Here is a 13,727-nt window from a genome sequence, read left to right on the forward strand (position 1 = left end):
AGACCCAGGTTGCAGGAGCAGAAGCCACCACCTGGGGTATGTTCTCATGGCAGATTGCCAGCACATAAGAGAACAAACCTCTGTCTTCATCCACAGCATATCTCCTAAAGAAAGTGAAATGTGTGAATCAAGGTCAAGGTTGGCATAACACATTGTTCACCAGGAAAGACTCTGGCTAGAGTATGCGTATTTAATTCTTTTACAATAAAATAAAGAATTGAACCCCAATTCAGACAATCCCATTTGCTGTTTGCTTTAATTACTGCCATATCCTTGGCTCTTTCTCAGTCTTCTCATCTTGATTCTAAATGGATATATATATCTCACCTGTAGTCATTTGTTTTTTAATATCTGAGCTACTCCCCACTGTCTCCAGTTTCCAATTTTACTTTCCTTGAAATTTCCCTGGTGCCTAATTCAATACCACTCACACAGAGAGCATTCAGTAAATGGTGATGACTGCCTGCCGTCTTTTAAAAGCACATCTGGAGCGACACTAAAGGCACCTGGCAATACCACACTGACTTGTTAGTAACCTGACTTAACCCAGATGGCTCAAAGACTGCAGCCACTATTACCTGAAGGAAAAGCCTCTGGTAATGTCATCAGCCGGCTCTCTTTAAACTGATTCAGAAATGCCACAAGCAGAAGTTGGACACTGCTCTATACAGATACCCACTCACCTATATCTGACCCGTGGAGCTTAATTTCTTTCTTACTTTCTGAATGAGCACAGTGATGGCCTAGGTGCTGTTCTGTGAGTCTGTCTGAAGGAGCCTTTCTTTCATGAATCATGTCATCTAATATTGGTTATTAGATTGGTGGAAGGCTGCAGCCAGCAGCACTAGATAGTAGATAGTGTTATCTTTGCAACTCAGTCACCTTGCCAAGTAGTTTAGCATGAACTCTTGACTTCCCAGATCAAATTTAAGCCTGATGCTCTAAATGACTTGGCCATCTACTGACAAATCCCATGGTGTGCTATTCTGCTCACCATGTGTGATGGTCTCAGAGCTCAGTGTTATCTGCCTGACAGCTCATAGAATATTTACAGGTTGTTATTCGTGAGGAATTTTAGTTAGCCATAAAGATTTTCACAGCTATGGCAGACATTAGAGGACTCATTCATCACTCTTGTGACCTTCCCCTCTGGAATGTAGCCCATCTGTCTCTGCTGTTGAAATCTTTATGGAAAATCGGCCCATCTTTGAAAGTTTAGTAAGTGATCCTAAACTTTTCATTGAATCTTTACTTTTGATATATGACACAGACATATAAAGCACTATGCTTATTTTAATTTAATGTTTTGAAAAGCGTTAAATTTAACTCAGCCTTTCAGATAAGTGACAGAAAACTTATAGGAACTATATGCATCACATTCAATGAAAACAGAAGCCATAGAGAAAGCAATTGCAAGGGGAAATGATACATAGACATACTTGCAGCTTAATAACTACATGAAAACTTAAACAGTGTATTACAGTCTTGATGATGGCTTCAGAAAGTTAAAGTAGTGGAAATAAGGCTGTCATGTCATTGACTATTACAAAGAAGGTCCTCATCTGAAAATTTAGTAAAGGCTTGGCCTGAATGGGCAGGTTTGCAGAGCAGTAGAGAAGGAATAAACTGCTCTCTAATATTGTCCCTATTCATTTAACACTTTCCTCATTTCAAATGCAGTTTTTCAAGTGCTTGATCAGGGCCTAGTCTATCTACTTCCCTTTGGCATGCTCCCTTATTCTGCTCATAGGATCAAATAGCTCTTCTCCTTCTAAAACTTCAGTCCATTGGAATCACAGTTGTTCACACTCCCAAACTAGCATTTCCTTGTGTTCAACCTACCTTGTTCAAGTGTCTGTTTTGTGACATGGTGGTGGTTCAATTGCCACCACAATGTAGAGATATAGTCTCCACATCTTCTCCAGTGTTGGACAGTATGCTCACCCTTTTATCTTTATTCTTTTTTAAGCTATATTGTGATAAAAAAGATATAGAAAATTATGTAAATTCAATGTATATAATGGAGTGCATTTGAGTACATTCAACATTCTGTGATCCTATCACTGCAAAAGATAAAGGAAATAAACATATATAACCTTCAGTATTCCTTACATCCCTTTTGTTTTTGTATGTATTAAAGACATTTAAGTTGAGATCTACCATCTCAAAATTTTAAGAACATTGTACTATTAAATGTAGAAACTATTCTAAACAGTATGTCTCCATACGTCATTCATATAAGACAACTGAATCACTGTACCCATTAAACAGCAATAGTCTATTTCTTCCTCCCCTATGCCTTGGCTACTACCACTCTGTTTTGTTTCTCTAAGATATATGTATCATGAGCAAACCATCCTGAAAATGCCTAATCTTGTCTATGGGGCTAACTACTGTCAAATACCTTATACAAGTGGAATAGTACAGTATTTGACCTTTTATTTGGGGACATGTCTTCAAATTCTGTCTACACTGTAATAAATGATAATTTTTCATTCTTTTATGTTTGGTTGTTTTATGAGGAAGGGTGCCACTATATAGCCCAGGCTGGCCTCAAACTCTTGAACTTCCTGCCTCAGCCTCCAAAGTGATGGGATTATATGTGTATACTATTGAACTCAGTAACTTTCTTTGTTCTGGTTAGTTTTATTTTTTGGTTGTTTTGTTTGTTTGTTTGTTTGTTTTTTGTCAACTTGATAAAAGTTAGGGTCATCTGAGAAGAGGGAACCTCACTTGAGTAAATGCCTCCATATGATTGACCTGTAGGCACCTATTATTAAGAAGAGGAGGTGCCTAGTCTCACAGCAACTTGATATACCATGGCTGGCTGATATGCACGGGAGGTCAGCCAGAGAACCAGAAGAGGAGGAATGGATGAGGTGGGGGAAAGCAGTGGTCGGTAGAGTGACTTGAAGGAGAGGAGGGACAGGAAATTTTGGTTGGGTTATAAAAATAAATTAATTAATTAATCAATTAATTTAAAAATTGACCTGTATGCAAGTCTGTGAGGGAATTTTCTTGAGTTATGATTGCTGTGAGAGGGCACAATCCATTCTGAGCAGTGCCATACCTGGGCAGGTGGTCCTGTGTTGTACAGGAAAGCAAGCTGAGCAAGTCATAAGGAGCAAGCCAGTAAGCAGCATTCCTCCATGACCTACCTCTTCTTCAATTCCTGGTTCCAGATTCCTGCCTTAAGTTTGATTTCCCTTCAGGATGAAGTGTGACCTAAGAGCTGTAAGCTAAAATAAATAATTTCCTTCCCAAGTTGTCTTTGGTCATGGTGTTTCATCACAGCAATAGAAAGCAAACTAAGATACCTTCTCATTTAAAGCTAAATATTCCATCATATGGCAATGTGATTTTCATGGCTTCAACCATTATTCTAGTACTTAAATTCATCTCTCACTTAAGTTTAGATGAAAAGATCAATCTTCTAAATATTTTAACATAATTGTATCATTTGTGAGAAATGTTTTTCCTGGGTTATTTTTCTGCCAATGAACCCTGTATTTAATTGTCTAGTAACTAATTCTTAAAATCATCTGTAATTTCTCACTACTTGTAGGAATCACTAATGAACTACCTCTCCACTCCACTCTTTTTTTTAACCTTTGGTCTGTGTATAGGATGCCAACAAAAACAACAATCTGATTTTCTAATTAAGATGGATCTTTTTCACAAAAGGGTCTGCATAAAATAGACTATGTCGCTCTATTTTGCACTTATATGAGGTATTTCAGAATAGTCAGCTTTACAGAAGCAGAAAATAGAATGGGGTAGCCACAGTATGTGGATAGGAGGAAATTAAAAGAAACGGTTCATTGGGTACAAAATTTCAGTAACTTGAGATAGATTGGTACAGGGATATTCAGTACAAAAGTGTCTATAGTTGCTATTGCAGTGTTGCATTTTATCTTCATCATTAATGCAGATGAAAGATCTGTTGAACAGATGCAATTGCTTTAAAAAAGACAGAGATGTAAGAAGAAGAGCCATAAGCTCAAGCAGCTGGGAAGGACTCAAACGCATTTTTCTCTGCCTTACATTAGACTGCTTATGGCACATTGAGAATAGTTAGCAAGAGCTGGAGAGATGGCTCAGCGGTTAAAACCACCAGCTTCTCTTCTACAGGACCAGAGTTCAATTCCCAAAAAAGACATAGCATTTCACATTGTTCCAGAGGGCCAGTGGCCTCTTATGTCCTCTGTGAGTACCAGCCATGTATGTGGCACATACACACATACACACATACACACACACACACACACACACACACACACACACACACACACACACACACACATATTTACTTCAACACACAAATATACATATGTATATATGTGTATGTGTATGTATGATATAGATATAATAGCAGGAATGCAATGGCTAAAAATGCTACATTAGTGGCTATGCCACAATTTTAGAAGAAATTTCTCTCTCTAGGAATACTTAGCTTGTTTTGAATATATATATATATATATATATATATATATATATATATGCACTCTCATGTACATATACACACATACAATTAAATACATCTTTTAAAAAAGAGTAGTTAGCAGTGGATTCAAGGTCTGAAGACACATACGTTCCAATTGAAGCAGGGAGATTGATTCTATAATTATCTTTCACATAACATCTTAGAGGTATGGGGTCACAATCATTATTTGTAAAATGATTAACATTTTACAAAGTGGTTTCATATTGTCTAGCATTTATCCTGGCATGTCATGAAGGGAAATACAATTATTCTCATTTTACATATAAGAAAAATAGAATTCAGAAGAAGAAAGAATCAAGAAAAGACAATGAAGTCATGATATACTCATCACTAGAATCAGAATCAAATCTAGTTTTTCAGAATTTTTGCTCAGTAAATTCCACATGACCTCAAAACTCAGGATGGATCATTGGAATAGAAAGTTAATATCCTAAGTTCCTTTCTCCATTCAAGGTATTTATAATATTTCAGGAGAAAAGGGACATGTGAGAGATATATTCTCAAATAATCCACTATACCAAATGTCATATCTTATCTACCTTGAGAATAATACCAACAGATATATCACTGACCTACAAAAATGAAATTTTCTCTTTCCACATAAATCAACAAAGACTTTTGATGCTAGGAGTGTCATTTATATAAAATGCCTTTATAATGTCTGTCCTAGTTAATGATATCATAGCTGTGATGAAACACCATGACCAAGACAACTTGGGGAAGAAAGGGTTTATTTCAGCTTATGCTTCCAGGTGAACAATTCATCACTGAGGGAAGTCAAGGCAGGAACTCAAACAGGGCAAGAACCTGGAGGCAGAAGCTGATGCAGAAGCCATGGAAGAGTGCTGCTTACTAGCTTGCTCCTCATGGCTTGCTAAGCCTGCTTTCTTATAGAACCAGTACCATCAGCCCAGGGTAGACACCACCCACAATGGGCTAGGCCCTTCCCCATCAATCAATCACTAGTTTTAAAAATGCCCTACAGACTTAACTACAGCCTGATCATATGGAAGCATTTTCTCAATTGAGGCTTCCTCCTCTTCAATGACTCTAGTTTGTGTCATTGGCATAAAACTAGGTGGTGCAATGTTCATAGGCTTTAATTAGGTAAATATACTTCTAGGAATTTTCTTTAAGAAAGTTAACGAAAGTATATGGAATGGTTTATCTTAAAATGGTCATCATGGCCTTATATTTTAAAAATCAAAACAAGCTAAGTATTACTAGACAGAAATTTCTTATAAAATTGTGGTACATCCACTAATGTAGCATATTTCAGTCATTACATTCCTGCTATAAGCTGAATATGGTGCTGCAAGTCTCAGTCTTGGAAGGTTCAGAGAGGACGATGAGTATAAATTTGAGGCCAGCTAGGGCTACATAGCAAGATCATGAGGCAAAAAAACAAAAACAAAAACAAAAAGTCTGTTTTGACCCAGTAAACCTACCTTTAAACATTCACTTTAGAGAAATGTAAACCCATACTTACACAAAAACATGTCCACAGATATTGGTACAAGATTTGCTTGTGTTTGCCAAACACCAAAAGGAATCTAAATGTCAGGATTCAACAGTTAAATGCTATATCCGTTATCCATACATAATGAAATGTTGTATAATAATTAAAGGGAGCAATTCTTGATACATGTAGAGATACAGATGAATCTCAAATGCACAGTGACAGCGACAGAGCCTGCCAGTGAGATTTTCACTTCAACTCAAGCATTTTATTTCATTCAGATATCTATAGTAATAGGTGGGTTTTTTTGTTTGGTTGGTTGATTGGTTGTTTTGCAGGAAAAGTTTGTAATATAGTTGCCCCTTTTAGGGCTGAATACTCTGCATAAGATTTTTTTAAAATCACACTACTCAGAATAGTATGAATATTTTTAATGTATAGATAGTTTGTTTCTGGAATTCCACATTCAATATGTTTGGACCACAGTTATCCATATGTAACAAACTTCAGAAAGCAAAACTGTAGATTAAGGGTGTGTCAGGGGTAAGGGGCCTAATGTACTAAAGAGGAAGTTGAGAATAATAGAGGCAAGCATCTTTATCACTGAGCTGGTATTCCAAATGCATGAACAGGAAGTGTTGGAGTCATGTAAGAAGAAGTTGGGGAAAGAGGTGAGGTGAAGCAGTGATGAAAAAAGCCTTGTATACCAAGGTAAAAAGTTTTTGCTATTAGAAAGTATGTTTAGTTGAAGAAAACAGGGATCGCTAATGAGTATTGAGATGAAAGACAAAAGAAAAAGAAACAACAAACCTAAGTTCCCTGACAAATAAAAGGAAAGCAAGAATGAGTGGTACTGGACAAACCATTATATATAGCAAAAAAGTTTTAAGCTATTTTAGGTCTCCCCTCCCCCATCCAATGTGTGTTACCCATATACTCATGGGTGTAGGACCATTCAGTGGAACATGGTAAACCTATGGAGTGACCATACCCTTTACCAAAACTGATTCTCCCTCCTGTATCTGTCATCAGCTGTCAATAGGTCCTCAATTAGGTGTGAGAGCTTGTGAGCTCTTCCTCTCCCTGATGAAATGTTGACCGGCTTGATCTTGCACAAGTCTTGTGCAGGCAACCACAGCTGTTGTGAGTTCATGAGTGTAGCCATTCTGTCATGTCCAGAAGACACTATTTTGCCAAACTTCTAATTCTAAATGTCTTTCCTCTCCATCTTCCTCTGTGGTTCCTGAGCCTAGAAGGGAGGAAGTGTGATACAGTTGTCCCTTTTAGGGCTGAGCACTATGCAAACATTTTCTGAACTTCAGCCCTTGTATATCTCAATATTAACCATCATTCAATGCACAAAAAAAGCTTCCTCAATGAATATGGGAACTGCACTAATGGATATAGAAATACAAATTTAGAAAGTAGTTTGATATAAAGTCCACTTAGCAAAACAATAGTACTAGCTTTACTTCTAGGGCCTATGTGCTTCCCAGATATATTAGTTACTTTTCTAACACTGTAATAAAACACTATGCCCAAGCCAACTTAAAATAGAAAGCCTTAATTTGGTTTGAGATTCTATGATGGCAGAGTGAAGGCCTGGTGGTGGGAACAGCTGAGACCACACATCTCAAACCACAGGCAAGATATAGAGAACAAAATGTACACTGCACGTGACTTTTGAAACCTCAAAGCCCACCCCCAGTGACACATCTTCTCCAACAAGGCCATACCTCCTAATCCTTCCCAAAAAGTTCTACCAACTGGTAATCCAATTATTCAAACATATAAATCTATAGGGGTCATTCTCAAATGACCGTACCAAACATGGATTCTTGGCCAGGTTTATAATAACTGGCATGAGTTTCCTCTGGTGGAGCAGGCCTAAAATCCAATCAGTAAGTGATTGGCTACCTTTATAACATTCATGTCACTATTATACCTATGGAAATATTTTGCACAGGGAGGAGCACATTAAATAGCATGCAATCCAGAGTACAGAAAAGGTACATGGAGTTAGCTTTATGAAAGCAATACCTACATAACAGTTTGCTGAATATCCAATGAGCTAGTTTAAGTCATGTACCAAGCATATATGTGGTTTTAAAATGTAATGGACTCTAGAGTAATTAGAAAATAAAAGTTTAGGGAGTATTGTGGGAAGAGAGTGGACAAAAGGTTAATAAACATCATTCATTTCATCGAAGTAAAATGTATCCATAAAAGCACTACTAAAATTTGCATACTTCTGAAGACCTAAGTACCAGTGGCCCACTGATTGGCCCTGAAGTCTTTCTTTTTGCTTTTTTTTCTTTCTTTTGTATTTCATTTTGATGACACTGAGCAGTGAGCCCACTGTGTTGCATGTACTAGACAAGTATTCTGCCTCTGAGTTATATCCCTGTCTCCCTAGTGCTTTTTCTGTACATAGAAGTTGAGTTTGCTATTTTCTCTCTCTATTTTTTATGTTTCTCTTCTTTTCCCCACTTTATTTTGGTTTTCTTTTGACCCAACCATCTTATCTCAAGCTCCAAGTAAAGTTGAAAGGTTAATGATTATATCTGAATTGGAATTCCAGAGAGTGCTCTTTTGGCAAGGTTTATAACATTAGCATTCTTTTTAACTTGCTGGTTAGGCCCCTCCATCAATTAAAATATAGCTTAACACTGGCGTGCATCACTTGGCACATTCTGTTTATCATGCATCAAAAAATGGTTGAAATCAGAACTTCCTCTAAATAGTGTGGCTCATGTTTGTGATTTTTCAAACCACCTTGGGCACAATATTGAATCATGGTACCTCGAGGGAAGAAAACGTTTGAAGGTAGAATTGCTCTTCTTTCTTGTTCTTAATAACATGCTGCATCTGTAACACAGGGTGAAATTCAGAGGTTGGCTTTAGAATAAATAAATTCATGTGTAGTTTACTATTTAAATTCAGTAGACAATATCCCATGGTGCTGGTGCTGTATGATAATGAATGATTTTTCCACTAGAGAATGTAAATTACAAAGCCCCAATCGGAATTACACATAGTAGTTATAGAAACATCTGTATAAGAAAATGCCAAAGGACAGCCTGATGTCATATAAAAACTATTTGCTGATAAATCTGCTTCTGATGGGCTACTAAAAATGGACACATTAGACATAAAGGATGTGTGTGTGTGTGTGTGTGTGTGTGTGTGTGTGTGTGTGTGTGTGTATTACAACAGCCAGATTTGCAAAGGATGACAGGCTTCGACGAGTGCACTGAGAAAGGAAACAGCTGGTGTTGGCATCAGCACTACTGTGGAAAATGAAATGATAATTCTGGGGGTACAAATATGAGAGTTATCCCATATTTCATTGAGGTTTGAATAGATGCGAGGCCAGAGTCATCTGGTAGCTTTGAATGAAACTGCCACTATCCCTTGAACATCTCTTCGGAGGAGTACCAAATCTAGTCCTATAGAACCGTCCTTCAACTGTGGTACTTCTACAGCAAGCACTTCAGTCCTGCAGATGTGCATCTAGTGTGTAATGGGGCAGGGAAGGAATAGGAGGAGGCTGAGGTTTGTTCTTATTTTTAATTGCATAAAAGGCATTTTTTGAGGATAAAATTTCAGGGTTTCAATTGCTGAAAAGTAGTTGCTTGGGTGAATTTATAAACTGTGAGTCAAAGAAAAAATACATCCTTTATGGGAGAAAAATTCACTGAATCTCACCATTGGATCTATTTGATAGGTACACATAAAGACAAAATAGTTTCACATTGCTTTGCTTTTTAAATTTATTTATTTATTTATTTATTTATTTATTTATTTATTTATTTATTTTTGGTTTTTCGAGACAGGGTTTCTTTGTGTAGTTTTGGTGCCTGTCCTGGACCTCGCTCTGCAGAGCAGGCTGACCTCAAACTCATAGAGATCCGCCTGCCTCTGCCTCCTGAATGCTGGGATTAAAGGCGTGCGCCACCACTGCCCGGCTGCTTTTTAAATTTTAAGGACAAAAGATTAGCAATGAAGAACTGTAAGTATGAAAGCTGAAGAAGTTCTTATTGGGGCTAGAGAGATGGATTAGTGGTTAAGAGCACAGATCTGAGTTCAATTTCCAGTACCCACATGTCAGCAGCACACATCTGTCTGTAAGTCCAGTTGCAGGGGATGCCCACCCCTATCGTTCATGGGCACCAAGCATACACATGGTACATAGACATGTATGCAAGCAAATTACCCAGACACATACAATTTTTAAAACTATTTTAAAGTTTTTATTTAACTGGAACTTGGATTTGTTTGTTTTTAGAATTCATCCAATTATTTAATAAACATATTCTGGTAATTCCTCTGGCACATAAATGGGACTTGCTCCTCTTGTTGAACAATGCAAAGTGAATCATAGACATTTTAGGTAGATCTGGCTGTTAGCTCTGCTGAGTACCATGGATTCTCTTGCCCATTATACAGCTGAAAGTTCCTTCTTCATTTTGGCTTTTTGATACCAAGTCTCCCTATGTAGCCCAGGCTGGTCCCCAGCTCTACTCCTTTAGGTACAGCAAGTCACTTAGCCAAGCTGCAGAGCCTACAACCACCTCCAGCACACTTCCCTCTAAGAGATGCTTAAGAACAGTCTAGAAAAGCAAACTGTTTTTTCTGTTACAAGAGGGCATACCTCCTCCTTGGAATTAGAAAGAATTTCTGATCCGTTATAATGATAAATAACTAGGAAAAACAATGAAAGAAATCATAAAGCTTTGGTCCTTTGGAGACCTTTAAGGAAAGAACAGCCTTTCTTCTGTTAGTGGGGCCATTCATACCCTCACAGCCAGCAAGGGTGAGGCCACCAAATGCTCTCTGGAGTTCTGTTCTTCCTTATTTATACATGGCACAATTTCCAAGAAGAGACTTCACTTATCAGCCAGGAGATAGGATCACTGCCTCTCCATTATGCTTCCTACCAGAACAGGCTTTGGTTGGGAGAATCTCAGAACATCTGATTTGGTCAGGTAGGCTGGATAGTCTAGTCCATGTGTTGAAAGCAAATAGTATTTACAGTGTGAAGTAATCAGAGTCAAAAAGCTGTAACCTAGCATAGAAAGCAAGACAGCAAGAAGAGAGTTGGCAGAGAATGACAAAGGCCAGGGGAAAGATGAGACGGGAAGGCAAGGTGAGGAAATAAGAAAAAAATATAAAAGGACAGAGAGAAATGGAAGACTAGGTACGATTTCAAAGCAGTAGCTAAATGTCTTTTTTCTCCCTGTTAAGGATGTCTGTCTGCAAAAAAGATAAAAGCATAATTACCTGCTAAATACAAATCCATTTCTTATATCATTTAAATGACATATCTCCAAGGGACAAAGCCTGGTTAAAGGTTGGGTAATGCAATCCCTCTATTACTCTATATAAAACAAAGAAGCTGGAGTTTCATTACCCTTAAATTGTCTGGCATGGGGGAAGTTAACTTTTATTAGAAGCTGTTCTTTCATATTATACAGTGTAGTCAAGGATATATTAGCTTTGACGTTTTCTTCCATCTCAATACACTGTGAAGTGAATTTACTGTGAGATTAACTTAGAAGGGAGATTTTCAGTGAAGAAAATAACAGCATCAGCTGTGCTTCCAATTATTAGTGGGATGAAGCTTCAGAAACACACACACAGAGAATTGCTAGAATATGCTTTTTATATTTCTATTTCTGATGGTGTTCCATATCCTGTGTTTTGTGTCTTCTGTACTAAATATTGAACCCAGAATGTATGATTCTTGAAATTCCCATTTCTTCAAACTTTATTCAGGAGGAAGGCTGCACAGTTGAGGAGAAGTTAACAGTACCTTCTCAACAGGATTATTTTGTTGTCAGGAAAGAAAAACTCAGACATCAGCAGTACATAAAAGATACCTTTAGTGAATCAGCTGTAGTAAAGAAGGGGGGAACCTACAACATTAAAAAAAGCATTTAAAAAACGTTGAAAAGCTGGTAATGATTGCACACACCTGTAACCCCAGCTACTCAGGAAGCTAAGGAAGGGGAATATTAAGTTCAAGGTCAGTGTGACATACAGAATGAGGCCTGACTTTAAAATTGAAAAAAAATGAAGAGTTTAAAGATAATTGGTTTGACTTATGTATAATAAAGTCATTAAATGAATTCCAAATACAGGCAGTACACATCTATGTGACCAGACTGTGCTATCATCAGGTGTCATTCAGTCACCTTTGGTTGTCTCTTCTAATAATATGGTGAACAACTGACATTTGAAAGTACCCAATTAAGCATGTAATTGGTAAATGGATTTGAATCCTCTTTAATCAAATGAAAATAATTATACCAGATTAATAAGCATAGTAGCTTTGTTTCAATAACTTAGAATGCAAATATATCACAGAGGGATGTTTTATTTGATAAACTAATAAAACCCAGTCAATCAAATAATAAAAGCAACAACAGGAAGTATTATAAGGGAAGCACTCAGTGGAGTGAAGCCATCAGTCTGTTCATTCTTTTTTTTTTTTTATTTCTAGTATAGGTTTAGCAGTAGAAATATCCTCCTGGCCCTTTGTATTAATCTTTGTGCCTGAATGAGTTCAATTTCACTTAGTTTAGGCCAGAAATTTCAGAACAGCAGTTTAATCCATCCTATCTTCATGAGCAACTGAGCAAACAGACCAATATCAATGTAAAGATGTAATTCTGCTGATATAATGCTGTCTCTACTGTTAGCCATGGATTTGACCTCCCTGCCTTTCTTTTTTATCCTTTTGCAGCTTCAGTCCAGGGTCCCTGGGAGAGAGCCATCTCACCAAACAAAGTGCCCTACTATATCAAGTAAGTCAAAAGAATCACTTCCTTAAAGGAGCATTTATTGTATCTGATCTGTATGTTCACAAACGAATTTCTTTTTAAACGTGGTTGCCTTCTTCTACAATACCTATTTCTTTTTATTCCTATGGAAGCGTGGATAGTAAACTCATACTGAAATTAGCCCTGTAAATTCGCTGATGCAATAGGGAAGCACTTTCAGGAACAACACATTTAATGAAGCATATAAGGTGTGTTTTTGAGAGTGAGCAGAATTTTCACAGTAGAACAAAAATATCCAGGTAATATCTTTGATGGTGGGAGTGATTATTTGACAGAAAAATATTATTTATGTAGAGGTTTTCTGCATTTCTTCTTCAGAAAGAGGTGGAAGACTTATCAAGGGATATTTACACAAACTGTTTGAATGAATTATATGTCATATAACCCATAGGCACACAGTCCAGAATTTGTGGAGCTGAGGTGTTCATTCTCAATATGTAGCTTTCAGCCTTTGTTACCTAATAATAGCATCAGAGTGGAACTCTTTTTCTGGGACCATTTGTGCCAGTCAAAGGAAAAGAGTCAAAGGATGGATGTTCTATGAAACTTAAATTATGATATATTGAGTTGACACAGAAAGGAAAGGAGAAAGAATATTGAGTTATTATGATGGTTTAACTCTCTCATCAATCGTGCAAGGGTCTAACTTAAATCTAACTTTGAAGTGGCTACCCCCATCAACAATTAGGAGTAACTGGGTTCATAAAACAATCTTCAGTAGCAACTAAAGTCTTTGAACTTTCTCTGGCTTGAGTCTGAATACAAATATTAAATGCTTTCCCAGTTCTTTCAGCCTGCCATCTTTTATCGAGGCTGTTTTTAGTCTTCTGCTGCCCATCAATTCTTTATAATTCAGTTCCAAAACAATAACTGCAGTCCTAGATCTTCATTACTTCAGTTCTCAAGAAATGTGATTTCC

General features: G+C 37.3%; 1 protein-coding gene across 11 annotated transcripts in view; it reads left to right on the forward strand.

Annotated features, from left to right (window-relative positions):
• The window catches only part of Dmd (dystrophin), a 2,242,690-nt gene that overhangs the window by 2,015,457 nt on the left and 213,506 nt on the right, over nucleotides 1–13,727 (forward strand). For all 11 annotated transcript variants that reach the window (XM_052732199.1, XM_052732319.1, XM_052732309.1 and 8 more), the window contains one exon: nucleotides 12,712–12,772. In XM_052732199.1, the coding sequence (XP_052588159.1) occupies nucleotides 12,712–12,772 (61 nt within the window). The remainder of the gene's footprint in view (nucleotides 1–12,711; nucleotides 12,773–13,727) is intronic.

Source organism: Peromyscus californicus, unplaced genomic scaffold (genome assembly GCF_007827085.1).
Source record: "Peromyscus californicus insignis strain IS unplaced genomic scaffold, ASM782708v3 Scaffold_10__1_contigs__length_136768540, whole genome shotgun sequence".
In the NCBI taxonomy this organism is placed as follows: Eukaryota; Metazoa; Chordata; class Mammalia; order Rodentia; family Cricetidae; genus Peromyscus; species Peromyscus californicus.